Source organism: Jaculus jaculus, chromosome 1 (assembly GCF_020740685.1).
Source record: "Jaculus jaculus isolate mJacJac1 chromosome 1, mJacJac1.mat.Y.cur, whole genome shotgun sequence".
In the NCBI taxonomy this organism is placed as follows: Eukaryota; Metazoa; Chordata; class Mammalia; order Rodentia; family Dipodidae; genus Jaculus; species Jaculus jaculus.
In genome coordinates this window covers 180,165,357-180,192,854 of record NC_059102.1, presented here as the reverse complement: position 1 = coordinate 180,192,854, position 27,498 = coordinate 180,165,357, and the positions used below count along the sequence as shown (strand labels likewise).

General features: G+C 48.4%; 2 protein-coding genes across 10 annotated transcripts in view; one reads left to right on the top strand and one right to left on the bottom strand.

The window, feature by feature from the left end:
* Positions 1–316: 316 nt before the first annotated feature.
* Positions 317–5,522, top strand: Large2 (LARGE xylosyl- and glucuronyltransferase 2). 2 transcript variants are annotated; one of them, XM_045130322.1, is made up of 14 exons: positions 317–407; positions 497–594; positions 872–954; positions 1,180–1,303; positions 1,504–1,675; positions 1,791–1,895; positions 2,900–3,012; positions 3,107–3,232; positions 3,327–3,482; positions 3,581–3,741; positions 4,128–4,406; positions 4,517–4,666; positions 4,769–4,964; positions 5,078–5,522. In XM_045130322.1, the coding sequence occupies exons 1-14, from the start codon at positions 317–319 to the stop codon at positions 5,285–5,287; spliced, it is 2,064 nt and encodes a 687-aa protein (XP_044986257.1). In that variant the 3' UTR covers positions 5,288–5,522. The 2 variants fall into 2 exon arrangements, with proteins under 2 accessions (XP_044986257.1, XP_044986259.1); XM_045130324.1 differs by lacking the exon at positions 1,791–1,895.
* Positions 5,523–8,782: 3,260 nt separating this feature from the next.
* The window catches only part of Phf21a (PHD finger protein 21A), a 261,469-nt gene continuing 242,753 nt past the window's right edge, over positions 8,783–27,498 (bottom strand). For 5 of the 8 annotated variants that reach the window (XM_045158336.1, XM_045158311.1, XM_045158326.1 and 2 more), the window contains 5 exons: positions 24,931–25,094; positions 17,046–17,201; positions 13,148–13,223; positions 12,516–12,619; positions 8,783–10,218 (listed from right to left, as the gene is read on the bottom strand). In XM_045158336.1, the coding sequence (XP_045014271.1) occupies positions 9,961–10,218; positions 12,516–12,619; positions 13,148–13,223; positions 17,046–17,201; positions 24,931–25,094 (758 nt within the window). In that variant the 3' untranslated portion in view covers positions 8,783–9,960. Of the gene's footprint in view, positions 10,219–12,515; positions 12,620–13,147; positions 13,224–17,045; positions 17,202–24,930; positions 25,095–25,167; positions 25,191–27,498 lie in introns of all 8 variants that reach the window. The other 3 variants (XM_045158358.1, XM_045158344.1, XM_045158348.1) reach the window with 1 other exon arrangement.

The following is a 27,498-nucleotide window of genomic DNA, read 5'->3' as shown; positions in this document are numbered from 1 at the left end:
CGGTGCCAGGCCCAGGGGTCTCCCCGCCCCCTCGCGCTCAGCCAAGTGGAGGTGAAACCTGAGCCCAGGTTGGGGGCGGGGCTGGCCCGCGCCTCTCCGGGAGTCCGCGCACCCCGGCCCGGCTGCAAGGCCAGCCCAGCCCAGGAGCCGCGGCAGCAGGTGAGGGAGGCGGCTCTGCGCGGGAAGGACGACCCAGGCGGCGGCCGTCGGCCCCCCCTGTCCAGGGCTGACCCTCCTCTTCTCGTCGGTCCGCAGGGCCCGCGATGGAGCCCGCAGCCTGGGGTGGCGCGCCGCCCTGAGCGCCCCGCAGACGGCCATGCTGCTCCGAGGGCGCCCCCGCGCACTGGGGGCCGGCGCGCTGCTGCTGCTGCTCATCGGGTTCTTCCTGTTCGGCGGGTACCCCGAGTGTGAGCGCCCCGAGCCCGGCGAGCGCTCGGCGGGGGGGGGGGGGGGTGTGTGGGCAAGCTGTGCCCGCTCACGCCACGTGTCCTTTTAGACGGGCTGCGGAGAGCTACTGTCCTTGATGGAGGCCCGCCAGCCGGCCTCAACCACTCCGCCTGCGCCCCGCAGCCGCCGCTGCCACCCAAGTGCGAGGTAGGTGCCCACGGCCTGGTGGTTGCTCTCCAAAGGGCCCTGTACCTCCAGCTCAGACCCCTCTCCTGCACCAGTGGTTATCACAACACCTGGCATCTGCCTTGGCACCGGCCGTCCAACTGGGAACGCAATGCTTGGAGTGCGCGCCCCCTCTGCTCCTGTCCTCTGTGTTCCTCAATTGTGGGATGCAGGCGCTGCCCTTCTCCACACTTGCCTAGTGAGAAGGCAGGCAGTAGAGGTGGGGGGACTGCTGCCCACCTAGGTGTCTGCCCCCCAGCTCTTGCATGTGGCCATCGTGTGCGCAGGACACAACTCCAGCAGAGAGGCCGTCACCCTGGTGAAGTCGCTGCTCTTCTACAGGTACAGCTAAGGCGCTCCTGGAAGAGGGTCAGGCGCTGGGTGGGGAACAACGACTTGGGCAAATCACTGTCTTCAGAGCTTCAGTCTGTGACCTGAGAACCGTCTCGCCTCTGCCTGTCAGGGGTGGCCATCAGAGCACCCCACAGGAGCTCCGTGCAGAAGACTTGAGTTCTTCACCTTTGGGTTCCTGGGGGAGAGATCACCCTGTATTGTTCCACCCCAAAGGAAAAACCCGCTGCATCTCCACCTGGTGACTGATGCTGTGGCCAGAAACATCCTGGAGACTCTTTTCCGCACCTGGATGGTGCCAGCTGTGGTGGTCAGCTTCTATGATGCCGAGAAGCTCAAGGCAGGAGCTCCCACCTCCTTATGCCCAGCAGTGGTGGGTGGGGGGTGGGGAGGGGGAGAGGTCCTGTCCCATCACACCTACTGCAGTTCAAATTCTGCACCCTTTTGGAATCCACCGTGTGTTCAACGGTGCCACCTTTTAGGTTCCAGCGCTTGTTCTCCCTACTCTGCTCTCTGACCCCCTGTCCTTCCCACCTGTAGCCCCTGATCTCCTGGATCCCCAACAAGCACTACTCTGGCCTTTATGGGCTAATGAAGTTAGTCCTGCCTGGTGTCCTGCCTCCCAGCTTGGCCCAAGCCATTATCCTGGACACGGATGTCACCTTCGCCTCTGACATCGCGGAGCTCTGGGCATTCTTTGCTCACTTTTCTGGTGAGATACCCAAGACCTAACCCTAGTCAGTCCCTGGCCTACCTTACCCCTCAATCTAGCCGAGGCCCCATCCCCAGGTAGCCCCAGGCAGCTTCCTCATGTCTTCCCCTCCCAGATAAGCAGGTGATCGGTCTTGTGGAGAACCAAAGCAACTGGTACCTGGGCAACATCTGGAAGAACCACAGACCCTGGCCTGCCTTGGGCAGGGGATTTAACACAGGTGGGGACAGTGGTGGGGAAGGCTTCCAGACCTCAGGACTGTGCAAGGCACAGAATGCTAGGAAGTGCTCCAGCCCCAGGAAGAAGTCTACCAGTATTATGTAAAGAATACTGCATAACGAGCCCCCAAACAGTTCAGCATTGGATGTGCAGGAAGATTGCTCAACTCATTAGTCCCTGAGCCTCAGTTTTCTCATTCACTCCATGGACAGAGTTCAGACAGCCCTGGCATTACCAAGTGTGCAGTGTGAAGCTCCTTCCCTTTACCCAGAAGGACTCTGGGTGATTATATCTGAACCATCAGAAAACACAGTTCCTTGTTAACTATGGAGACATGTCCTGAGAAATTCGACATTAGGCAATGAGGTTGGTGTACAAACACCATGGAATGTATTTACATAAACCTAGATGGGATCACTTACTACTCACCAGGCTGTGGTGTGACCTGTTGATCCCAGGCCACTATACTGAAAAATACCAAGTGATAAGTTTTGACTTCAATTTATGTGTTATATTATCCAAAGTGTCATTGCACAACACATGACTGTACCAGTCAAAGACATGCAGTCCTGTCGCTGGTAACCCCAGATGCTTGAGAAGCTGAGTCACAGGTTCAGGGTCAGCCTGGATAATTTAGTGAGACTCTGTTTCAAAATAAAATAGAAGCCGGGTGTGGTGGTGCACACCTTTAATCTCGGCACTCAGGAGGCAGAGGTAGGAGGATCGCTGTGAGTTTGAGGCCACCCTGAGACTACATAGTGAATTCCAGGTCAGCCTGAGCTAGAGCGAGACACTACCTTGAAAACCCCCAAAATAAAAATAATAAATAAATAAAATAGAAGCTGGAGATGTAGCTTGGTGGTAGAGTTCACTTAGAATGTGTGAGGTCCTGGGTTCACCCAGTACTGCAAAGTGTTACAGTCAGAAGACCCCTTCGTGACCCTTGCTCTGTCTCCCAGGAGCTGGCTGTGGCTGGTGGGCATAACAACATCTCCCCATTGACAGGTGTGATCCTGCTGCGGCTGGACCGACTTAGGCAAGCTGGCTGGGAGCAGATGTGGAAGCGGACAGCCAAGCGGGAGCTCCTTGCCCTGCCTGCCACCTCCCTAGCTGACCAGGTCTGGAAGAAACAACCTTTCTTGGGGAGGGCAGGGCTGGGGGGTGCAGAGGAGGGGCAAGCTGGGGCTAAGATGTGTAGTTGTCTCCGTTCAGGACATCTTCAATGCTGTCATCAAGGAGCACCCGGACCTGGTGCAGCCCCTGCCCTGCGTCTGGAACGTGCAGCTGTCAGAGCACACGCTGGCTGAGCGCTGCTACTTGGAGGCGGCTGACCTCAAGGCAAGTGGGGTAGGGGCTGAGTAGGGACCATAGGATGACTCTTGCCCCTCTCTGTTCTCATCCCCCTATTGATGCCTCCCTTCTCGGGTCCTAGGTGATCCACTGGAATTCACCCAAGAAACTTCGGGTGAAGAATAAACATGCAGCGTTCTTCCGCAACTTGTACCTGACTTTCCTGGGGTACGACGGGAAGCTGCTGAGGAGAGACCTCATTGGATGTCCCAGCCAGCTCCCACCTGGGGCTGAGCAGGTGAGAAGGGGCCACCTCCCCTTTCTGCTCTGTGGGATATTTTGTCCTGTGCCAGCCCTGCTCCTTCACTCCTTGCTCACCCCCCCCCCCCTTCTCAGTTGCAACAGGCCCTGGCGCAGCTGGACGAGGAAGACCCCTGCTTTGAGTTCCGGCGACAGCAGCTCACTGTGCACCGGGTGCACATCACCTTCCTGCCCCACCAGCCTCTGCCTCCCCATCCTCACGATGTCACTTTGGTGGCCCAGCTCTCCATGGATCGGTGAGGGTGCTAGGGCCAGCCCCCAGTATTATGGCCTGGGCTGGGCCTGTGGATTTTAGAGAGGAAGGTTGCATCTGGTAGCCTGATGCTGTGCTGATGAGCTGCCTGTCCCCAGAAGTGTCAGGTTGGAAACACTGGCTTTGTTGGAGAGAGTTTGGCTTCAGAGTCTTTGTGATTCGAAGAGGTGCTAACCTGGGGGGTAGTTGTGAATATTAAGAAAGACTAGATAAAGCCTGGCGCACGCCTTTAATCCCAGCCCCCAAACAACAAAGACCAAGCAGCTAGATAGATGCTCAGTCACCTGAGGGTGGGGAGGTTTTCCAGCCCTCCCTGGGCTCCTGGACACCAGGGGTGGAAAATTGGGCTGACCACACCCTTCACCCCAGGCTGCAGATGCTGGAAGCCCTGTGCAGGCACTGGCCAGGTCCTATGAGCCTGGCCTTGTATCTGACAGACGCAGAGGCCCAGCAGTTCCTGCGCTTCGTTGAGGCCTCTCCAGTGCTCTCTGCCCGGCAGAATGTGGCCTACCATGTGGTATACCGGGAGGGTGCCTTCTACCCTGTCAACCAGCTCCGCAATGTGGCCTTGGCCCAGGCCCTCACGCCTTATGTCTTCCTCAGTGACATTGACTTCTTGCCTGCCTACTCCCTCTACGACTACCTCAGGTGGGGCGTAGTCCCAGAGGGTGGGAGAGGATAGTGGCACTTGGGGTGGATGCTGTCAGAGTTAAGCACGCTTATGCGTCTCCCTGTGCCCCATGCGTGCTCCTCTCCAGGGTCTCCATCGAGCAGCTGGGGCTGGGCGGAGGGCGGAAGACCGCTCTGGTGGTGCCGGCATTTGAGACCCTGCACTACCGCTTCAGCTTCCCCAGCTCCAAGGCGGAGCTGTTGGCCTTGCTGGATGCGGGATCCCTCTACACCTTCCGGTAGGAGAGCCCTCTGCACTGCTCTGCTCGGCTCAGGCCCCACCCCATGAGCCTGGAGGCCCCTAGCCTCAAGCCTTGCCCCCACCTCATTCTGCTGCGCAGGTACCACGAGTGGCCCCGGGGTCACGCACCCACTGACTATGCCCGCTGGCGGGAGGCCCAGAAGCCATACCAGGTGCAGTGGGCAGCTGACTACGAACCCTATGTGGTGGTGGCCCGTGACTGTCCCCGCTATGACTCTCGCTTTGTGGGCTTTGGCTGGAACAAGGTGGCCCACATCGTGGAGTTGGATGCGCAGGTGAGGAGGGCGCCCTGCGAACCCCCTGGGCCCGCGTTCTGCGCCTGGTGGGCTCTCACCTAGGCTGTCGGGACCTGGCCCCAGAGAGGCACCTTCTGCCCCCATTCTTGCAGGGATACGAGTTTCTGGTGTTGCCGGAGGCCTTCGCCATCCACTTGCCCCACGCTCCAAGCCTGGACATCTCCCGCTTCCGCTCCAGCTTCACCTACAGAGACTGTCTGCAGACCCTCAAGGAGGAGTTCCACCAGGACTTGTCTCGCCGCTACGGGGCCGCTGCCCTCAAATACCTCACTGCCCTGCGGCAGCCCCAAGGCCCGGCCTGAGCTCAGCAAGCGGGGCCCCTGGCTCGCTCCCTCAGACACCTTGCACCCTGGCGGGCCCCTCCCACCGTCCATAGAACTGCTATTTAAATTATTTAAGGTGGGTTTGGGAAGAGCTGGGTGGAGCACCTGAGGGGGTCCTGGGTCCTCTCCTTGCTGCTGTTCAGCCTCCCTGTGCTCCAGCTGGATTGGGGCTGGTTCCCTCCTCCTTTTTCATAATAAAGTTTTGTAAGGACTATTTTTGTGCTCCTTGTTTGGGAGATCGAGGGCCCGAGGGCATCAGTGGGTAGCATGTGTGACTGCTCGAGTCTCAGGATAGTCTGGGCCCTTACCAGGCAGTGTCCATCCACGGAAGGGCAGACTGGGAACTCCAGTGTCTTGTCCACCCTCCCCTGCCCCAAACCCAACACACCAGGAGGCTGAGAGACTTTATTTGGCTTTATTTAGTAAAATGTTAAAATAAATAAATACAAATTGATCAGCTGCTCTGTATTCCCCCCACCCCCTTAAAACAAAAACCAAACAAACAAAAACAAAAACTTTGAAGCACAATACTCCAAATACAAATTCTACCAAGACTGAAATCACAAAGAGCATGGACAAGAGACAGGACTGGGGGCTGGCTGGCTCTCCTCTGCTCCGAGCTTGGCCTTTGCCTGCCCATGGTGGTGGTGGCGGTGGTCCTATCCCCTACACACCTGACTGCAGCTCACCGTGGGCTGAGAGCAGGGACACCGGCAAGGTGGGATTGCAAGCTGGTCCTTCCACTTGAAAGCTACGATCAAAGGCATGCCCACCTGGGGGGAGGAGGGCAGAGGAATCTTCCCAGGGGCCACCCACTACCTTCTTGGATAGGAGCTCACAGGGGCACACAGGTTGTAAATCAGGGTTAGAGTGGAACTCCTGTTTCCTGCCAAGGATGTCCAGCTGAGGCGTGGGGATAAGGTTCACAGTCATTTACACAAAGCCAAGTTGCCTGCATCTAACAGAAGCCATGGGAGCCTCCTGCCCCTGGGGGGAAAAGTCTTCGGAGTTCAGCCCTTAGACCTAGACAGGTGAGAAGACCTGAAGGGAAGGGACTGCTTCAGAGTGTGAGCTGGGGGCCTAGTGGCGAGAGCCAAGGAGGCTCCCATGGCCCCGCCGAGGTGAGAGGACATATGAGAGAGGTGGAGAAGCAGCTCTGCGTGCAGAGACGAGTGAGCTGGAAATAGTCACCCCAGCGGCAGCACTGGGTGTGTGCCTGTCTTCTGCTCAGAATGGTGGGGCTGAGCCAAGAAGCAGCAGGGACAGAGAGGTAGCCCTGCAAGGAAACCAGACACTGAGATGGGGCCAGTGGAGGCTGCCCAGCTGGTTGTCTGCAGCCCTAGAGCCAGGCCCCACACAGCTGAGGTCAATCAGGGGCTGCCCCTGGAAGCTAGCATCAGCAGGCTTACCCCAGAGGGCCTGCTCAGGAAGGAGGAAGAGAGAACTGGATGAGCTCAGCAGAGGTGAGGCAAGACCCAGCAGGCTTGCTGGAAAGGTAAAGGGCCTGCGGGGCAAGATACAAAGGTAGGAATGACAGCTGCTGACCAGCCACTGCCTTCAGAGTTTAGTCCTGATCAGAAGGAATAAGGGATTCCCACTCCAGGGCCCTCTGAAGTGAGTGCAAAACCAGCTGCTGCCACATTCCCATGTGGCCTGAAGTGGCAGACTCTGGGCTGAGGAAGAAAAGAAGGAAGCTCAGGTGAGTGTGTGTCCCAGGTGGTCATAGGCACTCACAGGCCCGGGGGACCCTGTGCTCAGCAGCGCAGTGAAGGAAAAGCCTATGGAATGAGCAGAGCAGGGCTTTCTTTAAGTAAAGTGGTGCTCTGGAATGGAGTCTGCAGCAGGGATGCATTTTGGACTGTACACTTTGACTCACAACGCAGCTCAATGCCAAACTTGAGGAAGAAGGGAGTCAACACTGCTCAAGTCCTGGTGAGTCACCGGCAGCTCTTCTGGGGCAAAGGCTTCTAGTGATGATGGCTTCACAACCTCTTTCCAGCCAAGGCAGGCATTGTGTGGCAAGCCCCAGCCAATAAGCCCAGACAAGCACAAGGGGAGGGCTGTGATGGCATCAGCTGCCGCTGGTCTTTGATCCCCTGCCAAGGATTCCTCCAACTAGTCCAGGCACCACCACAGTTCCCCGACGGGACTTAGCACCTTGGTTTCTGAATGAGAAGGGGCTTCTGCTTCTTGCAGCCTACCTGCAGCCAAGAGCCTGGCTCTAAGGTTTACACAGCCAACCTGCACTCCCTCTCGCACCCTGGCAGGACAGATGATGTGCCTGGGCCTCATTCACTCTCAAAAGCATCTCGTCTCTGTTGTACTTGCAGTCAGGATCTAGCGCTTTCTCTCTGCACGTAACTTGGCATAGGAGAAGGGGCCCTGTTAGACTCGCCCTCATGGGACCTGGGTGGGCTCAGAGAGATGCTGCTATTGGGCCAGAGGATAGAGCCTTGGCCTCCGACCCTTCAAGCAAGGACATGCAATGGTCAAAGGTCTCCGGTGACAGCACATGTATCTCATGGGCTTACTTCCCTGCCGGATTGGCGGGAAAGATGATCTGAGCCTTTCAAAACCCTGGTTTTCCCAAGGAAAGGTCACAGCAGACCAAACCAAGGCAAGTACAGTTGTAGCTCAGGGTTACCCAGAAAGCATGAGAGTGGGCAGACTGGGGTATATCTCAACACTGGTGTGGGCATCGAAAGTAGCTGGGGCTTTAAACCTCTCTTCAAAGGCAAGATCAACTTGAAGGCCATATGGGCTCTCAAAGATACATGGATGCTCAAAACATCTCCTTCTTGTTTCGATGCAGCCAGCCTGCACCCCACACCCTCCCCAAGGCCAGGCTACACAGGCAACTAGGATCCTCACCAGCAGGTCCCGAGAGGGGCCCCCGAGGCATGCAGAATGCTGGTGGCTGAAAGATGGAGAGCAGCACCAAAGGTAGGGTCATATTCAGACACCAGCCATTGCTCTATCAAAATCTGAAGAGACCAGGGGTGAGGCCCTGACACCATGCACGCTCCATCTGGGCATCAGACACAGGAGACAAGGTCCCTGCACCAGGAAGCACAGTCTGCTCTGAGAAGGGAGGGGAGGCCTCGGGCCCTTGGTGGAGACTGGCCCACCAGTCTAGAGACACAAACACAGCAAAATGTCATCATGATCAGCAGCTTCTGTGCTAAGAAATTGTAACTACACGGCATTTTCTCCAGTTCTGACACCTTTTTAATAGAAATCACTGTTTTTAGGAAACAAATAGCACTTTTGTAATTTTTTTTACAATGTTTCTTACCTTGATCTTAATTTAAGTAACACTAGGAAGACCTCAATATCTTTTATTTTCCTTTTTAATTAAAAAAAGTTGTTTTTCCCCCAGATACAAAGATTTTTGCCCTTGCATAAAAAAGAAAAACAAACAAACAGAACAAAAAAAAAAACCAAAAAAAAAAAAACAAAAAACAAAACAAAACAAAAGAAACAAAACAGTGCCCGAACGATGACACAAGGACTCACAAAGACTCACTGGACCTCACTGACACTATGACTCCTATTCTACCATGCAAGGTCTTGCTACCCTTAATCGGACTGTCAGCCTGAAAAACAGCTTTTCTATTCCTTACTTTAGTTCTTGTTACCAAAAAGTAAATAACAAAATAAAACTTTGTTTAAAGAAAACAAGAACAAAAACAAAAATTAAAAAAAAGAGAGAAAGAAATATCTCCATTCAACTCACACACACCGGGGCTGCGTGCTGCTTCACTCAGAATCTTCTCTTCTTAGAAATATAAAAAGGGATGGAGCTTGTTTTCAAGTAAAATCACTGATCCGCCTGTTTTCCTCTCTAGACCACCCCTTCCTTCCCTGCCTCAGCAGGGCCTGGCCTGCCTTGTTCTCTGGGAGGGACGGTCACCTTGGGCTGCTGCACACTACACCAAGCAGGGGCAGGGTCTACTGGAGGCCACAGGAGGGAGGGAGGCGGCACCGCAGTAGGAGGGGAGATGGGAGGAGAACCCAGTGGCTGTTCTTGGTGTCCATCTCTTTGCACTAGGTCCCCCTCCAGACAAGAGTAAATACTGCTTATGTGATATACTTTCCCACCCTCACTCCCTCCCAGACCTTCCCCTCCCCCCTTCTGGGCACGGGGTTAAATCTTGATTTCCTTTTTTTTTTTTTTTTTTTTTTTTTGGTTTTATAGTGGTGACAGTTTAGAAACAGGAAAGCCCACACGCTCTTTGGACTTGTCTTCTCTACCTAAACAAAGATCTGAAACCTGCTCTCCTCCCTCCACCCGTCCCTGCTTCCCACCCAACAAAACAGAAACAAACCCACCGTGGCTGTGGAGGCTGCTGCAGGCACACACTGGTGTATAATAGAGAGAGTAAATATATTATTTCACTTGGCATGGTGCTGGCAAAGAACCCCCAGCTGGCACTATTTCATGTAACATGGTCCAATCTTTGCATGTACACACAGAATAAGAAGGATCAATTGGCAAACTCGGGTGCCACCTGGCACAAGCATCTTCTCTCTCTCTGGAACCAAAGAACCAAAAGAATTCTGTACTTTCCAGAAGAAATCCGGCTTTGCTGTGCTGAGTCTTCAGCGCTGCTCTCCTCGCCGCCGGGATCCTGGGGCGTCTCCGCGCTCTGTTATTTAGTCTCTTCCCCCTGGTTACAGTTCACGGTGCAGCTCTGCGAAGAGGGGGAGGGGGCTGGCGTGGAGGTGGCAGCGTTGGCAGGGAGGGTGCAGTCCGGGCCGTTGGAGATGGCCCCCACGGTGGCCTCAGAGTCTACAGGTTTGGAGAGGTCAATGCCGTGGATGAGGCGAATCAGCTGTTTTACCTTTTCCAGGGAGCTATGCATCTCTTTCTGCCGGGCTAAGATGGTGCTCTTCATTTCCATGCATTTCTGCAGCCAACAAGAAGGACAGGCACTGAGTCTGCTGCTTTTTAACACACCTTGTGCTCCAGAAGGGAGTGGCCCCAGACAGAACCCCTGTGGGCTAGTATGCAACCCCTAGAAGTGGCTCTGTTCTACCTGGAATGGGCGACTACTACCAAAGGAGGTGGGCACAAGAGGAGGGGCAAGTGGGTGAGGTGAAAGCCAAGTCCACTTGACACCAGCACTTACCATCAATGCTGCTCTGCTCCCATAACACTATGGAGTAAAGGTCAATTACTACAGCTACCCTGAAGCTGCTTGGACATGTGTTGATTTGCTTCTGCCAATGGTGGAGACTTCAGAACTGGACTGAACTCTCCAGAATAGAAAAGAAGCCAGTGGGGGTGGGGACATGACTCAGTGGATAAAGCACCTACAGGTATGGGGACTGGAGTTCAGATCCCCAGAACCCACCCCACGTGGGTCTAGTGGGATGTTTATAATTCTAGCTTGGGAGACAGAGGCAGGAGACCCCAGTCTAAGCTGGCTGCTTAGACTGGATGAATGCGCAAGCTCTGGGTTAAAGTGAGACCCTGCTTTAGTAGGTAAGTAGAGAGCAACTGAGAAAGGCATACAGTGTTAACTTCTGGCCTCCACTGGTACACACATGAAAACATGCATACACAGTTGAGCTCAGTGGCTCTTGCCTTTAATCCCAGCATGCAGGAGGCTAAGGCAGGATGACCACTTTGAATACAAAGCTAGCTAGGGCTATAAAGTGAACTCCAGATCAGCCTGGGATACAGTGAGATTCCATCCCCAAAACAAAGAAGCAAACAAACAGACAAACAAAACAAAACATACACATACACACGCAAAGAAAAGGAGCCAATGATAGTTGGGGTGACTTGAAGGTCTGCAGAGGATCATTTTCTCAGAATTGTAAAGCAGGGCTTGGGCAGGTCCGTGACAGAGAACTTGAGATAGCTCAAAGCTAAAGGACCGCAGCCAACAAAACCAGCCCCTCCTGCTTGTTCACTGTGGCAGTTTGATTCAGGTGTCCCCTATAAACAGGTGTTCTCAATGCTAGGGTCCTAGCTGGTAGAGATTTGGGGATTAACGCCTTCTGGAGGCAGTGTATTGTTGGGGGTGGGCTTTTGGGTGTTATAGCCAGTGTCCCCTTGCCAGTGTTTGGCATACTCCCCTGTTGCTGTTGTCCACTATATGTTGGCCAGGGGGTGATGTTCACCCTCTGCTCATGTTGTTATTTTCTCCTCAAGTCTGTAAGCCAAAATAAACCCTTTTTCCTCCACAAGCTGCTTTTGGTCAGGTGATTTCTGCCAGCAATGTGAACCTCACTACAATAGTCACTGACTTGCAGTTTTTGCCCTTAGCCTCCCACAGTTGCTGGCTTTTGCTTTTGGCAGGAGAGAGCTATTAAATCTGCCTGCCACAGGTAGGTAATTGTGAGGAGGAGAAAGCAGGTGAGTGGAAGAGCTCACCGGCCTCCACTGCCTGGTGTCTGTGAGAGCTGAGGCCACCCCTCTCCAACTAGGGAGACCTACTCAGTGCAGAAGAAAACACTCCTGTTGGAAAGGGCACAGTGGCCCTGCTGCGAGTACAACCTTCTCAACTCAGATGGGCCAGCCTGGGCAATGTTCTCATACTTGACTCTAGAAACCCCTCTTCCTCATCCTCATACTGGTCAAGAAAACAAGGGGAGGCAATGAGCTCAGTGTGATGGGAAGGAAGGGGCCACATCATGGCTGGCCCTGGGAGATCAGATACCTGAAAGGAGTCACACGGAGGGGATTGCTAGGTATGAACTCAAGGCCACATGAGGTTTTAAGCTCCTCCCAAACTCTGTCAGGAGTATGCAGGTGCGGAGGTGGTGGTCAGCTATTACCTGCTCTTCCCTAGCACCCCCTCGAGACAATGTCTGATGTAGTAGAGGCTGGACTACAACTCACCTTGGGATTTACCATGTTTTTTTAAAAGCAGTGCTGGTGATTAAACTTGGGGATTTGTGCATGCTAAGGCAAACACTGTACCAACATTCCCAACCCCTGCTACCAAATTTCTTCAGCATGGAGTCCAAGAATCCTCTCAGACTGCAGACAAGAGGCCACTCCAGAGCTTGGGGAAGGCACCCCATGCCACCTGTCCACTGTATGTACTTAGGAAAACTTTGCACCTGCCCAAGTTCATCACTCTGGTAAGCAGAACGTCCAGAACCAGGCCCTGGGTCCACACATACTGTTATGGATGTGGGCGCGCCTGCACGCTGTCTGTGTGTCTGTCGCTGGAGAAAGGGGCTGACTTACACTTATAGAGCTGCTGAGCTGCTTCACCTTCTGTTCTAATTGTTCTCGTTCCTGCTTTAAATCTGAACTCCATTTAAGTAACTTCTGTTTCTCCTCTTCTTTTGCTGGGGAAAAAATACCAGGAACAATTTTTAACAAATTCTTTGAAAAGATTGCCACATTCAGAATGCTTGTCAAAGAAGATACCTGCCCCCACCCCCAACCCTGGGCCAAAATGTTCTGAGTGGCACAGCTAGGACACAGAGCCTGTCCACCTGGGCTTTTCCTTGTTCTTGTATGCTAGAAAGATCCACTATGGCTTGGGCCAGGCTTCACATGCATAAGATACTACAGTGTAAAATTTTCCCTCTCAAGAGGGGGATATGCAAACTTTCCACTCCATTGCGCAAGAGGTTGTCATTTTTCTTTGAAAACAAAACAACTATTGCCTTCCGGTAACTTTTTTTGTTTTTTTTTACTGGTTTTTTGAGGTAGGGTCTCACTCTGGCCCAGGCTCAGCTGGAATTAACTATGTAGTCTCAGGTGGCCTCGAACTCAGGGTGATCCTCCTACCTCTGCCTCCCGAGTGCTGGGATTAAAGGCGTGTGCCACCACGCCCGGCTCCAGTAACATTTTAAGGAGGTAGGTCTTACCTGCTTTGTAGGCGATATAGGAATGAACAATTGCTAATGTACCAGGCCATGGAATTGCTTCTTCCTTTTTCAGCATCTGAAAAGAAATTTTAGAATTTTACCTTCAGAAGAAGCTATGAACACACAACCACGGGTAACTATAAGCACCTGTGTCTGTGACTACGCACAGACAAAAACCCAGGGTTTACGGGAGCATTGCTGCAAGACCCTAGTCTAGAGTTTTTAGACTACAAAGTTCAAAGAGCAGCCTGGGAGAATGAGGCTTAAAGGAGGCTTCTGAGCCCAGACTTTAAAAGAGGTGGGGACTTTGGTGAGCATTCCTTTCTTTTCATTAATGCCATGTACCATACCAGACCAACAGCTAGAACCTTCAGCTACGAAAGTTGTACACCAGGCAATTCTGTCTTTGATCTGACATGAGTTCCTTGTGTCAATTTTGGCTTTATATGTCTCTGCAAGTATTTTCATCATTATCTTCATCAAGGTGAGGAAATAAATATTAGTTCTAAATCCTAATGTATGATCTAAGTCATGAATAGAAAATTATCAGAGGGTCACAAAGTGACATCAAGAGGAAAACAGAGAAAGGATATTCTACTACACTGGACACAGCGGGACAAGGACCAAGATTTAAAAAGGAAACCAAACCAGGAGGCTGAAGCAGAATGATCCCAAGTTTGAGGCCAGCTTGGGCTACAAAAAGAGACTTTGTTTCAACAAACCACATACTTAAGATGTGGCTCAATGGTAGAGAGCTTGTCTGGCATGCATAAGGTCCTGGTTTCATTCTCATGCTTCAAAAATAATAAGAAAAGAATAAAAGGGGAAGTTAAAATTCTCTTAAGTCAAGGTTTTAAAAAAAGCAATTACATTTTATTGATACTGGTTCATTCATTCTTTTTTTTTTTGGTAGGGTCTCACTCTAGCTCAGGCTGACCTGGATTTCACTGTCTTGTCAGGGTGGCCTCACACTCTTGGTGATCCTCCTTCCTCTGTCTACCAAGTGCTGGGATTAAAGGCGTGTGCCACCATGCCCAGCTTGGTTCATTCATTAAATTTTTTTTTTTTATTTGAGATAGAGGGAGGGGGGATGGGCGCACTAGGGGCTCTTGCCACTGTAAATGAACTCCAGAAGCATGCACCCAGCTTTAAGTGGGCACTGGAGAGTTGAACCCAGACCATCAGGCCTTGCAAACAAGTGCCTTAACTGATGAACATCTCTCCAGCCCTCAGGGTTTGTTTTTTCAAGACTTATTTAGAATCCCAAAGCATGCTGGACTACTGGGCTTATTTTTCATATTTTGCCTACTTCCAAAAGTCTTGAGACAAGCTATAATAAAATGTCTCATACAGGCCCAAAAATGTATGAGTAGCTGAGAACAGGACAGAAGGAACCAAACAGAGAGGAAGGAAGGGGGCACTGATATGTGTGCCTTTTAAGTCATAAAATATCAAGACAGTACTCTACAGTTTGTTTCTTAAGCCTAATGATAATAGAATTTAAAAAATGAAATGGTTGTCATATGAATTAATCAACTGGGTATATTCCTTGAAGGAGTTTATTGCTTAAGAATAGTTTTAAAACTACCTAGTAGGTCTGGACCATTCTGAGACAATTAGGATGATCATTGAATGGTCTTGCCTTGATTATTATTATTTTTTTTTATGAGAGAGAGAGAGAGACAAAGAGAGGGAGAGAGAGAGACTTGGTGTGCCAGGACCTCTAGCCACTGCAATTGAACTCCAGAGGCATGCACCACCTTGTACAACTGGCTTATGTGGGTCCTGGAAAATTGAACCTGGGTCCTTAGGTTTCACAGGCAAGTACCTTAACTGTTAAGCCATCTCTCCAGCCCTTCTTTACTTTTAACAAAGGTCTCATTGTGTGACCCAGCTGACCTTGAACTTGTACTCCTGCCTGGGATTACAGGTGTGTTCCACCATGTCTAACTGAGGACCTTGACTTCTCAAGGGAAGATAAGTCATTTCAGATACAAGAAAGCAGTTGGAGGATATCAAGCTGGAGCTGAGCTGGAAACCCTCCCTGTTGACTAGCTGTCATGATGCTGAAAAAAACTATGCAGCCTGTTGGAGGGAAAAAGTCATCAAGGGTCTTTACCAGCAGTGGACACTGCAAGCTTATGGCTGGACAGCCAGGCCAAATATGACAAATGGTGCAATGATGGAACGTCTGATTAGACTTGAGGTCCCCTCTAAGGGAGTGAATTCCTGCCTGGTACAAAAAACCTAATCAAAAGCCTATCACAGGGAAAGTGACAAGCCCTAGGAAATTATTACTGCTATCTGGCCAAATGAATATATTACGCCCATTTATGGGGGAGGCAGATAAGAGATAGAATGGCTGCTTCAGGGCCTCCAGCCACTGCAAATGAACTCCAGATGCATGCGACCCCTATGCATGTGGCTTACATGGGTACTAGGGGATCCAATCTGGGTCCTTAGTCCTCTCACACAAGTATCTTAACCACTAAGCCATCTCTCCAGTCCCCTAAATAAGACATCTCTATCACATCCTCCAAGGCTCAGGGACCATTGTGGAAAAGGTGACAGAAAGTATATGAGCCAAAGGTAGAGGAAGAGTGCTTTGCAATATTGCCTTCCAGATACAAAGTGGTCATAACACTCATGACCTCAGTGGCTCCTGCTGCCTATAAAAGACCTGTACAACAGGAGAAAAAAATGATTACATCAAAGTAGAAAAAAGCCAGGTGTGTTGGAACATGCCTTTAATCCCAGCACTTGGGAGACTGAGGTAGGAAGATCACTGTGAGTTCAAGAACAGCCTGGGATTATAGAGTGAGCTCCAAATTAGTCTAGGTTAGAGTGAGCCCTACCTGGATAAAAAAGGGGGAGTGGAAGGATGGCGTAGCTGTCAAGGCACTTGCTTCTAAAGCCAAAGGACTTAGGTTCAAGTCCCCAGGACCCACATAAGCCAGGTGCACAATGTGGCGCACGTGTCTGGAGTTCATTTGCAGTGGCTGGCATGCTCATTTTCTCTCTATCTGCTTCTTTCTTTCTGGCTCAAATAAATAAAAATAAAAAATGAAGGGGGCTGGAGAGATTGCTTAGTGGTTAAGGTGCTTGCCTGCAATGCCTAACAGCCCAGGTCTGATTCCCCAGTACCCATGTAACCCAGATGCACTGGAGTTTGTTTTCAGTGACTAGAGGGCCTGGTACACCCATTCTCTTTCTCAAATAAATAAATAAAGTAGAAATAAACTTAAAAAAAGAGAAGATAGATGTGGTGGTTTGATTCAGGTGTCTCCCACAAACTTACATATTGTGAATGCTAGGTTCCCAGCTGGTGGAACTTTGGGAATTAATGCCTCCTGGAGGTGGTGTATTGTTGGGGGTGGGCTTATGGATATTATAGCCAGGGTCCCCTTGCCAGTGTTTGGCACACTCTCCTGTTCCTGTTGTTCACCTGATGTTGGCCAGGGGGTGATGTCCACCCTCTGCTCATGACATCATTTTCCCCTGACATGATGGAGCTTCCTCTTCAGTCTGTAAGCCAAAATAAACCCTTTTCCCTGAAAGCTGCTCTTGGTTGGGTGTTTTCTGCCAGCCATGTGAACCTGGCTGTAACAATAGACTAACTAGAAAGGAGGGAGTCAATGGGAGGGTGGTGGGAGGGAATTATGATCATGGTATATTGTCTGTATGTATGGAGGTTCTCAACAAAAAGTTTTAAAAACAAGCAGTTAAGGTGTCTTCTCAGTTAATGTAAGGGGAACTGTGAGAAAACAAAGGCTGTGTGTTTGCATGCTGTTCCATGAACCAGAAGATGTGGCCTGGAGAAGGAGCAGAGAGAAAGGGATCCCCATGACACTGCCTTACTCCTCCCTGGCTCCTCAGCCATGTGACCCCCACACACTACCTGGTCCTGACATCTGGGACAGATCCACATGCCCTTAGGAATTGTTTTTAGAGGTGGGTCTAAGCAGTCCAGATGATATACTCGGGAACATGTGTCACACATCAGCAACTGGCCACTTTTTCTACAAACACTGCAAAAATCTTCATGGATATCACCCTGTGAAATTGAGAGGAAAGGTAAGAAAAAGGACAAAAAAAGGTAAAAGTTTAATGTTACCATGATACTGTAATTCATACAAATGTTTTCAACAGTCAGCTGTAATAGCTCAGTGATCGGCCCTTCAACTCATTCATGTTCAAGGGACGTGGGAGCTTCCAATCGCACCAACAAGCCCCTGCCTCCTCCACAAAGCTGGGGTTCTCTGGTAGAAAGGTTAACTTCACATCAGAGTTTACCAGAAAGCTCTGAAGTTGCCTAGGCCAAAATTTAATGGTAGAGGTTAATAGTTTGGAACTTATGGTGGCAAGAATCCAATCCAAAAATGAGAAATTTTGTAGGCATCGACACCCACTGGTAAAAGTGTCACATGTTACAAACAATCTTTATCATTTTAGGGGAAGTTTAGAAAAATGGGGAAAAACAGGCTAGAAATAATACTGTAGTAAACCTCTTGTTTATTCAGGAGAAGTGTAGTGAAAGTTCACATGGGAAAAGATTTGAGTGAGGAGGAAGTTAAATTAAGTAAGCCTTCTGCCATGAAGAGCTGAAGAAGCTGACACAACAGTGACAATGTCTTCCAGAGACAGGGTTTGGTATCTGCTGCTCAATGGCCCATTCTATTCTGGCTTTATTCTTCCCCATAAAATACTTCACCAGATGGAAAAGGACAAGCGGTCCCAGTCCACTCTGCCACCTCCATTGTAATAGTTTTTTTGTACTAAGTCTGCTGGAGCCCTCTGAACAGAAGTCAGCATCAAAGATAAAAAGCAAATCTATTTAAAATTTGAGATGAGAACACGATGGGGAAATAATTCTTAAAGGTGTCTTTCGGGCTGGAGCAATGGCTTAGGGGTGCAGGTGCTTGCCTGAAAAGCCTAAGGACCCAGGTTCTATTTGCCCAGAACCCAAGTAAGCCAGATGCACAAGGTGGCACATGCATCTGGAATTTGTTTGCAGTGGGTGGAGATCCTGGTGAGTCCATTAGATTGGCCTCTTTCTCTTTCTATCCCCTCCCCCTTCCAATAAATACTGGGATTACAAGTATGTGCCACCCTAATAGATTCCTGTTTTTCTCTCACATGTGCATATGTGTGTGTTGTGTACACATGTGGCATGTGTTACCTGTGCATGTGTGTTGGAAGGCAGAGGTTGATGTTGGGTATTTTCCTCAATCATTCTCTACCTTAATGTTTTTTGAAATAGGATCTCTCACTTAACCTAGAGCTCGTCGGTTTGGCTACACTAGCTAGCCAGTAAGCACCTTGGTTCCTGTTGTCTCTGCCTCCTCAGCACTAGGATTACAGGTGTGTGTCACCACACCCAGCTTTTGTGTGGGTACTGGGGATTAAAACTCAAATTCTCATGCTTCTGTAGCAAGCACATTACCAACTGAGCCATCTCTCAAGTCTCCTTCTTGACTTTTTTTTTTTTTTTTTTTTTTTGGTTTTTCGAGGTAGGGTCTCACTCTAGCCCAGGCTGACCTGGAATTCACTATGGAGTCTCAGGGTGGCCTTGAACTCATGGCAATCCTCCTACCTCTGCCTCCTGAGTGCTGGGATTAAAGGCGTGCACCACCACACCTGGCTTCCTTCTTGATTCTTAAAATCAGTGTTTAGTTCTCTGGAGAGCAAGTCTTTATTGAGTCTTAGACCCAGGTTGTAATCCTGCATCTATTTGAAGTATATAAATACAGTGTAGGGGGCTGAGGAGGTCGATCAGAAGTTAGATGCCTGAGTTCAAATCTCTAGATCCTATGGGTCTGTAACCCCAGGGAGCAGAGCTCCAGAAACAGTAAAAACAAAAAACTCAGTCTTAAAAAGAAGACCAGGCAGAAGAGTGATAGAGCCAGACAGATACCTGATGTTCCACTCAGGCCAATGCAGGTGAGCAACCACCACAAGCGTATGGAGCACCACAACAGCACACGCACACACCATGTATGTGCATATACACACATACACCACGTATGTGTATACACATCCTGCCACACACACATAAACACACATACACCATGTATGTTCATACAAACCCCACTACACACACATAGACACACACATAAACCTCATATGTGCATACATACCCCACTACACACATGCACACACCACATATGTGTATACACACCCCACGACACACATACACACACACCACATATGTGCATACACCCCACTACACACCCACATGCATACACCACATATGTGCATACACACCCCACTACACACACACATATACCACGTATGTGCATACACACTCCACTACACACATACACACACATACACCATATGTGCATATACCCCCTACAAACACACACACCATGTATGTGCATACACACCCCACTATACACACACCACATATGTGCATACATACCCCCACTACACATACACACATCACGTATGTACATACACACCCTCACTACACACACATACACACACACACGCAAAAAAACCAGTGTGTGGCTTTAAGCCTGTTTTAGCCAGGCATGGTGGCACATACCTTTAATCCTAGCACTCGGGAGGCAGAGGTAAGAGGATCACTGAGTTCGGGGCCACCCTGAGACTACATAGTGTAATTCAGGTTAGCCTGGGCTAGAGCAAAACCCTACATGGAAAAAAAAAGACTGTCTTACCTATAAAATTTTCAATGGTAAGTGAGATAAACTGGGTGTTTTATTTTATTCCAAAGGACATGGGGCAAACAGAGTTCTGTTCATTTTCCTACGCTCCTGAGTAAAAACAGTATCAGAACGTTATGGTTGGGTAAAAATTTTTAAAAAATAAAATAAGGCACTCATCTGTGAAGCCTAAGGACCCAGGTTTGATTCCCCAGATACCATATAAGCTAGATGTACATGGTGCCACATGAGTCTGGAGTTCGTTTGCAGTGGCTAGAGACCCTGGCACACCCATTTTCTCTCTCTAATAAATAAAATAAAATAAAATAAAATATTTAAAAAAAAGGTATGGTTGGGGAGATGGCTCCACAGAAAAAATGCTTGTCATATGCCATGCATGCAGAAATACCTGAATTCAGATCCTCAGAGCCCATGAAAAGCTGGATGCTGTAGTATGAATGTTCATAATCTTAGTACACTTATAGTGAGATGTGAGGTGGAGACAGGAGAATCCCCTGGAAGCTCATGGGCCAGCTAGTCTGTCAAACTCAAGTGGTAAGCAACCAGAGGGTCTGCCTCAAACAAGGTAGAAAGCGAAGACTAGCGTGGGAGGTTGTCCTGACTCCCACACACATGCTGTGGCACATCCACATCACACTCACATTCACAAGCATGCATTCACAAATGCATCATACACACAGCAAAAATTTAATAAATAAAAATTAAGATTAAGAAAAAGAAGTAGAAAGCAGGAAGTAGATAAAAGTTGTGTGATAATTTCTTCCAAGTTTCTAAAGGAAGGAAAATTCCCCATCCTACTTATTTACTCTAGAACAGTAGTACCTTATAGTTTTCATATCAGGATTCTTTTATGCTCTTAAAATGACTGGGTGTCCTGAGAGTTTTGCTTCTGTGAATTATGTTCACTGGCATTACTGTACTAGAAACTATAAAACATGTAACTCTGAAATCACTATGGAATCACAGAAAGTTATAGGAATTGTACATTGGGAAAAAATTTTAAACTCAAGAATACATAAATTTGATATCATTAACCATCATACCACACATCATGTAGAGTCTGGAAATGTCATATGATGTTTTAGTATTATTATGAAAATAGTTTTGATTTTATAATCTCTTGGGAAATTGTCAGGGGCCCCAGTACTGCTACAACCTAACCATTCAAATATAAAGTTCCAAGAATGACAGAATGAATATAAAATGCCGAGACAGTTTGTTCATAGGGTTCTTTGTCTAAAGAGAGGAGGAAGTCTGAGGAGGACAGAACTCCAGCTCAAAAGGCTTAGCTGTGGTGACTTATCATAATCAAATACTAAGCTGAAAGTCGCCTCACTCATGGTTCTTTGCCAGGAAGCAAGGCTGTGTTTTTAGGTAACATGCAGGGTCTATCACCTGCAACTCCATTGTGCACTAGCAAATGTTTTAATTATGTCAATATGTATTTCCTTCTCATAAAAGTGATAGCGAAACCAAGGTACATCCTGAGGATTGGTGTCTGACTGGTCCTGTATTATCAAGCCCTTCTAGATTGTTATTGACCCCCAGGAAATGTGTGGCTCTCAACTGTTATTGTTTAGTTAATGTTGAGGCTTCAGCCACCCATCAGCAAAGACAGAGAACTCTATGTGCTGATTTTAATCACTGCTGCTGTTGGGATGCTGTGAAAGTAGAAGTCAATTCTCTTAAAAAAATCTATTCCACTGGGTTTAACTTAGGAAGTTCTGAACATATTTAGTAGTGTTGGACAAGCTTGCTTTTGTCTTTAGACTCCTGAAAAGAACAGTGGTTGCATTTTAAGATGAACATGGAAGAAGCCTTCAGCTTGTGACTTGGTCTGTGTGGGTCCTTTGGGTCTAGTCTCTCCAAGGAAACCATAAACTCTCCCAACCAAAAGTCCCAAACTAAAGCAACAGGGTTATGAAAGAAACTCATAGGCAGAGCCAAAGTCACCTGTCCCCCTGCACCTGCGCACTGACACACACAGAGAGGGTTCTAGCAAGAAGCCAATGAGCTGCTGACCCCTTTGGTAATACTTGGACTGAGGAGAAGTTGGCACCACCTTTGGTACCAGCAGTCAAGTTTTCTGACAGGGACTCTTGGTGTTCATTAACCAGTCAGTTAGAATGCCTGCATCTAATCAGGAAGGCTGGAGAAATGCTGGGTTGTTAGAGCCAGGATGAGTCTGCAGCCAAGGAAGCCTACCTAAGAACCCCAACTCTTCAAAGATAACCCTGCTTTTACTGCCTCTAGAATTTTAAGTCAGAGTTTTGGATAGTATTCCCTTGGAGAAAGGTATGTAGTAGTAAGTTCTGAGAACTTTCAAGTTCAAGGAACATTTCTCCTGAATTGTCAGCAGGCTTGTAATTCACAAAAGAACAGTGACAGAGCAAATGAAATTCTTGACCTCTCTCCTTAAACCTACTTCTCCTCATCTTTAGCAAATGGCAGCTTCATCCTTCTGGTTGTTTACACCATGAACTTTGCATTTATCTGTGCGTATTCTCTTTTTGTCATTTCCCACCTTTAAAATATATGTAGGGGAGGGGGTTCAGCAGTTAAGGGCACTTGCTTGCAAAGTCTGCTGGCCTCAGTTTGATGTCCCAGTACCCAGATATACAATGTGGCACAGAGTCTGAAGTTCATCTGCAATGGCAAGAGGCCCTGGAATGCCCATAATCACTCTAGCCTTCTTTCTTAAATAAATAAATAATGTTTAAACAATCAAAATAGATGTAGAACTAGTCTCTTTCTGCATCCATCAGGTCTGGGCACTTTCACCACTTGCTTAAATGATGGCCCTGGCCACCTAACTGGCCTCCTTACTCATCCCACTCTTCTCAAGCTGCTCCAACCCCTACATATTTTATACACAGTACTCCTTTCAAACATCAGGAATCATCAAAAGGGGCTAAAATCATATATGAGCAGCCAATTATTGGGAAGCTGGTATTTACTATTTACACAGACTCAAAACTATTTCAAGAAGTGGACAACAAACATTTATAAGTAAAAAATGTCTCATGAGATGACAGCATCACCAACCACAGGACACACTGACTTCCTGTGGTGATGTGCCCAGGGTTCCTACAAAATACATGCCCAATCTCTTCTGGAGAGAATATCACAATCCAGTGGAGAAGCACTCTATAGAGGAACTGTCCCATCATAAAAATGTTAATGTGAAAGACAAACACAGGCTTAGAAACTGCTTCCAAGATGTCAAGAGTGATCTTGGACTAGATCATGAAGTAGAAAAATCAGTGTTACAATTGGGACAATTGGGGAAATTTGAATATGAACTATACATTATATAAGAAGACTTAATCAATGTTAATTTTCCTCAATTTGATTAATACATAGTGACTATACAATATAATACTTTTATGCTTAGAGAGCATATAAAATACTTTGAGGCACAGCTTTTTTGTTTGTTTGTTTTTGTTTTTTCGAGGTAAGGTTTCACTAGCTCAGGCTGACCTGGAACTCACTATGGAGTCTTAGGGTGGCCTTGAACTCATGGTGATCCTCCTGCCTTTGCATCCCAAGTGCTGGGATCAAAGGCGTGCAAGGCGTGCAAGGCGTGCACCACCACACCCAGCCTGAGGTGCAACTTTTAACTGGCTCAGAAAAAAAGGATGTATGAGTGTGTATGTATAGGAAGAATCATGTGTGTGTGTGGAGGAAGAAGCATGAATGTGGGAAAACGTGAGTGTATATACAGGGGAGAGGCATGTGTGCTGTGTGTGGGAGAGAAGCATGTATGAGTGTATGTGCTGAGGAGAAGCAGGTGTGTGCGTGTGCGTGTGTGTGTGTGTGTGTGTGTAGGGAGAAGCGTGTGTGGCCAGATACTAAGGACTGACCACTTGAGGTGAAGGGTGATACTTGCTCATTGTGAATGCCACAACTTTTCTATAGGTTTGAGAATTTTCAAAATAAAAAAATATTTTTTATTTTATTTTTTGAGGTAGTGCCTTGCTCTCACCCAGGCTGACCTGGAATTTACTATTTAGTCTTAGGATGGCCTCGAACTCATGGTAATCCTCCTACCTCTGCCTCCCAAGTGCTGAGAGTAAAGGCATGCACCACCATACCTGGCTCAAAATAAAATATTTTAAAACTGAAAAATCATGGCATTCCTTCACTGAAAACCCTCCAATGTTCTCATGTCTTATTTAAAATAAAGTTATAAAGCCCTGTATGAGCAGCCCTGCCCCCTCTGGCGTTGTACCTCCTTCTGCTAAGGCCCACACACCACACCTACACCTTCATGGATTTGATATTGCTGTTTCCTTTGCACAGAATACTCTGCCCCACAAGTTGTCATGGTTCATGTCTGCACTTCCTATCTGAGAGACCCTCTCTTCATAAGGGAGTACTCTCTGGCCACTAAGCCCTACAACTTATCTGTTCCAGTTTTCTTCTCAGTAGTGATCCCTACCTGACCGACATTTATCTGCTCCTGCTCTGCAGTGTAAGCTCCCTGAGAGAGGAGCAGTTGGTTTGTTCATACTTTACCTCAAGAACAGCAGAAAGGTGCTCAAGAGGTACCTGCTGTATGAACTCACTGCTTTGTACATGCTCATGTAAAGACTAGAGCTCTAGCTCACACTCCTGAGGTTTCTGGGGGAGGGCTACTGTCTGACACTTTTCTAGGTACCTGCTTCTGACCCATTCTGCTGAAATCTACCGTAAACTTTCTACTTTTGGAGCTGTGCCTAAAGCAGAAAACCTGAGGTGCCAGGGAAGCATTTGCTTGTTCATGTGCCCACCACCAATACACCAGCAGAAACCTCTCAATTATATGAGCCCATTTTCCCACCCTGCCCTTCTTCTGTCTGAGAACTCATTTGCAGCAGATCAAATCCAGACTCTAAAGCCCCTAGGCTCCCTGGTGTTATGTGAACATGACTCTCAGGGACATGGAAGGCCTGGGACCCCGGAAGAAAGCAGCCTAGTGGAGCATGCAGGAGGTCTGCAGGGTTTACTGCAGTTCCAGGCTATTCAAGAAGGTGCAAGTTGGAGGAGACAACACAGGACAACAGCTTTCCAGGGCAGCTCTCTCGGGAGGAGAGCTCACTTCCCCAAGTTACTTACGTCTGTGGAGGTGGGGCTGGGCAGGGACACAGGCTGCACAGGTGCAGGGAAAGTGAATGTGGTCTCTGTCTTTTCATTTTCAGGGGAGTCGGGATGACTGGATTGGGGGGATGTTGGGGTAAGGGCTCCAAACCCCAGCACTGCATTGTATTTTGGAGGACGACCTATATACCAAGAGAAGGGAACAAAAAGGAAAATAGGGGAAGGGAAAGAGAGGGAGAAAACGATCTTACATACCTTTGGCCAGTGTTCCTCATTGGCTAGCATGGAAAAGGAAGTGAGGTAGCAGATAGAAGGTTAATACAATAGTCCCGGAGGAAGGAAGAGAAGCAAAGATTAAAATGTCATTAGAAACAACTACATGAATCCTAAAGAAGGGAGGAGACAGAGCCCTGGAGGGTGACAGGAGGTGCTGGCTTACGTAAAAAGACTCCACCTGGGGCAGGTCATGGTGCCATTTCTGGACTATTATAACTTGAGATTTCTTGTGTGAGAAATAGGATGTCAAGAGCCAAAGGAAGCCAAGGTCAGAAGAGAATTATTTTTGTGTGTGCCTTTTATATCTATTCACTAAGGTTTCTCTGCAATCATCATTCTTACAATAATATTAATAATTCTCAGTTCCCACAAATGCATTTATTTATTATTTCTGCTTTTCCAGCTCTCTACTGTCTACATTATGGTCCTTTTACTGCTGGGAAGTGTGCAGAAGGGCAAAATTCAAGTAAACAATTCTCCTCCTTGCTGTTCGTCATTGAGAGATATTTTCTGGGAGAAGCTGGAACGTGAGAGTAACGAGAGGTTCTGACTTAGTAATGAACTTAAGCACTTCTGACTCAGGTATGTGCCCCAGTGGATGAAAGATGTTTCCCTCTTTTGTGATGAGAACTATTTGGTTAGCTGCTTGTCTAAGTGTCAGGAAAGGCCCTGTGCTCAGCACTATGGACTGAGAGGCCCGATGTGAGGCAGGCCACTTTGACTCCAACCCCATTCTACAAGAGACGGGCACAGGAAGACCAAGGTAGTGACTCTTGCTGCACACTGAGTCAGGGTCCTTGTCTTCTAAGAGTCAGGGTCAAATCTTCTAAGCTGTGAGTGATGCTGAGTATAAACCTAGCACACCAATGGAGGAAAAAAGCCAGAGGCTCAGAACTGCCTACAACCACTAGTGATCAGTGCATGCAGGATCATTACTTTGCCAAGAGTGGAAGCCTATTCTGGGATCACACACAACAGTCATGATTATCAGACACGACACTAGTATCACCTGTGCTAAACTAACACTGTGGCACAATAAAAGCATCTTACTGGCTTATTGTCTAGGGAACTGAAGGCTGTGAGGAGGACAAGTCCTCTGTCTACCCACAGAAAGGTACATCCTAGGCACTGTGAAGGCAGGCTTTTCTCCTCTGACCTTGGCTGGAGAGGCCACAGTATGTCTGGTTCATTTAACTCCTGTCCTCTTAGCAGACAGCACTCACCAGCAGGCCAATTAACTGTGGCCTCTGGTTCTTTGGGCCTTTTATCTGAGAGCCATGTCCAAGGTCACTACAAAAAAACCTCACCACAAAACAACAAAAAATAACTTATGATTGTGGCCCTGAAACCAATGTAAAGCACTAACTTAGGATTTCCCATCTAAATATTTTGGTTCCTTGCAGGACAGGACTGATGAAAGATCAGGCTGGGTTCGCAACCCTATGCTATCTCTTCTCTGGGAAGGGGAAGGTGATGGCATAATTGTAGTCCTACCAAGGCAGACAAAGGGTCGGAGTGACCTCTAAAGTTTCCAACAGTTCTGAGCTTGTGTGTGCATGCACAAAAATTAGTACGCTAGTTCATTCACTCTACAACCTTTCTAGCTGGGAACTGTAACTCAGGGACACAGTACTAAGGGGAAAAAAGAACAATTTCAGTGCCTTGTTTATGGCTGCAAATCTTGAGCTAGTTGGACCTACTTAGCTGTGTACAGTGAGAGCTGCTGCTATTTTTTTTTTTGTTTGCTTGTTTATCTGCTTGTTTTTTTCCCCCCCCCCTGCCTTGCCTAAGCCCAAGGCAGAATGTTCATGGGAAGTCTGGAAGATGGCAATAATGCTCTTGAGGAATTTCTGCTTTGGGAGCCTGTGAACAGTACTCCTTTCTTCCTTAGTTGAAGACTGACACTTCCCAAATATAAGTTCTCTCCTTGGAAAGTCTGCTGCTCACAGACACTTAGTCATGTTCTAGCATCACTGGCAACAGGACGACTGAGACATATTAGGAATACCCTGGTAACCTCACTGCTTTGCTATTAGTTATGTTTCACATGGTGCTCTGTTCCCTGAGCTATGCATAGATGGTCTGGTATAGGTATGGGCAGAAATGCTGCACTATGACATTCTCCCGAGTCAGCTTAGCTAGGGCCCAGGAAAGTCAGCTTTTGATTCTGCATTCAAATCTCTAGTAAGAACTCCTGTCAACCCCATGCCCTGTTCTCAGAGGATAATGACAAAACTATTTTCAAGGGATAGAGGCATCAGATTAGGAGAGTGGGGAGGAGGAGGTAGGGAGAAGAATTGCAACACAGAA

Bases quoted from the DNA above. Each gene is read 5' to 3' on its own strand.
- Large2 (XM_045130322.1), top strand. From the start codon at position 317: ATGCTGCTCCGAGGGCGCCCCCGCGCACTGGGGGCCGGCGCGCTGCTG. The intron at 408-496 runs GTGAGCGCCCCG...GTGTCCTTTTAG, and splicing joins GTTCGGCGGGTACCCCGAGT to ACGGGCTGCGGAGAGCTACT. The intron at 4,965-5,077 runs GTGAGGAGGGCG...CCATTCTTGCAG, and splicing joins TCGTGGAGTTGGATGCGCAG to GGATACGAGTTTCTGGTGTT.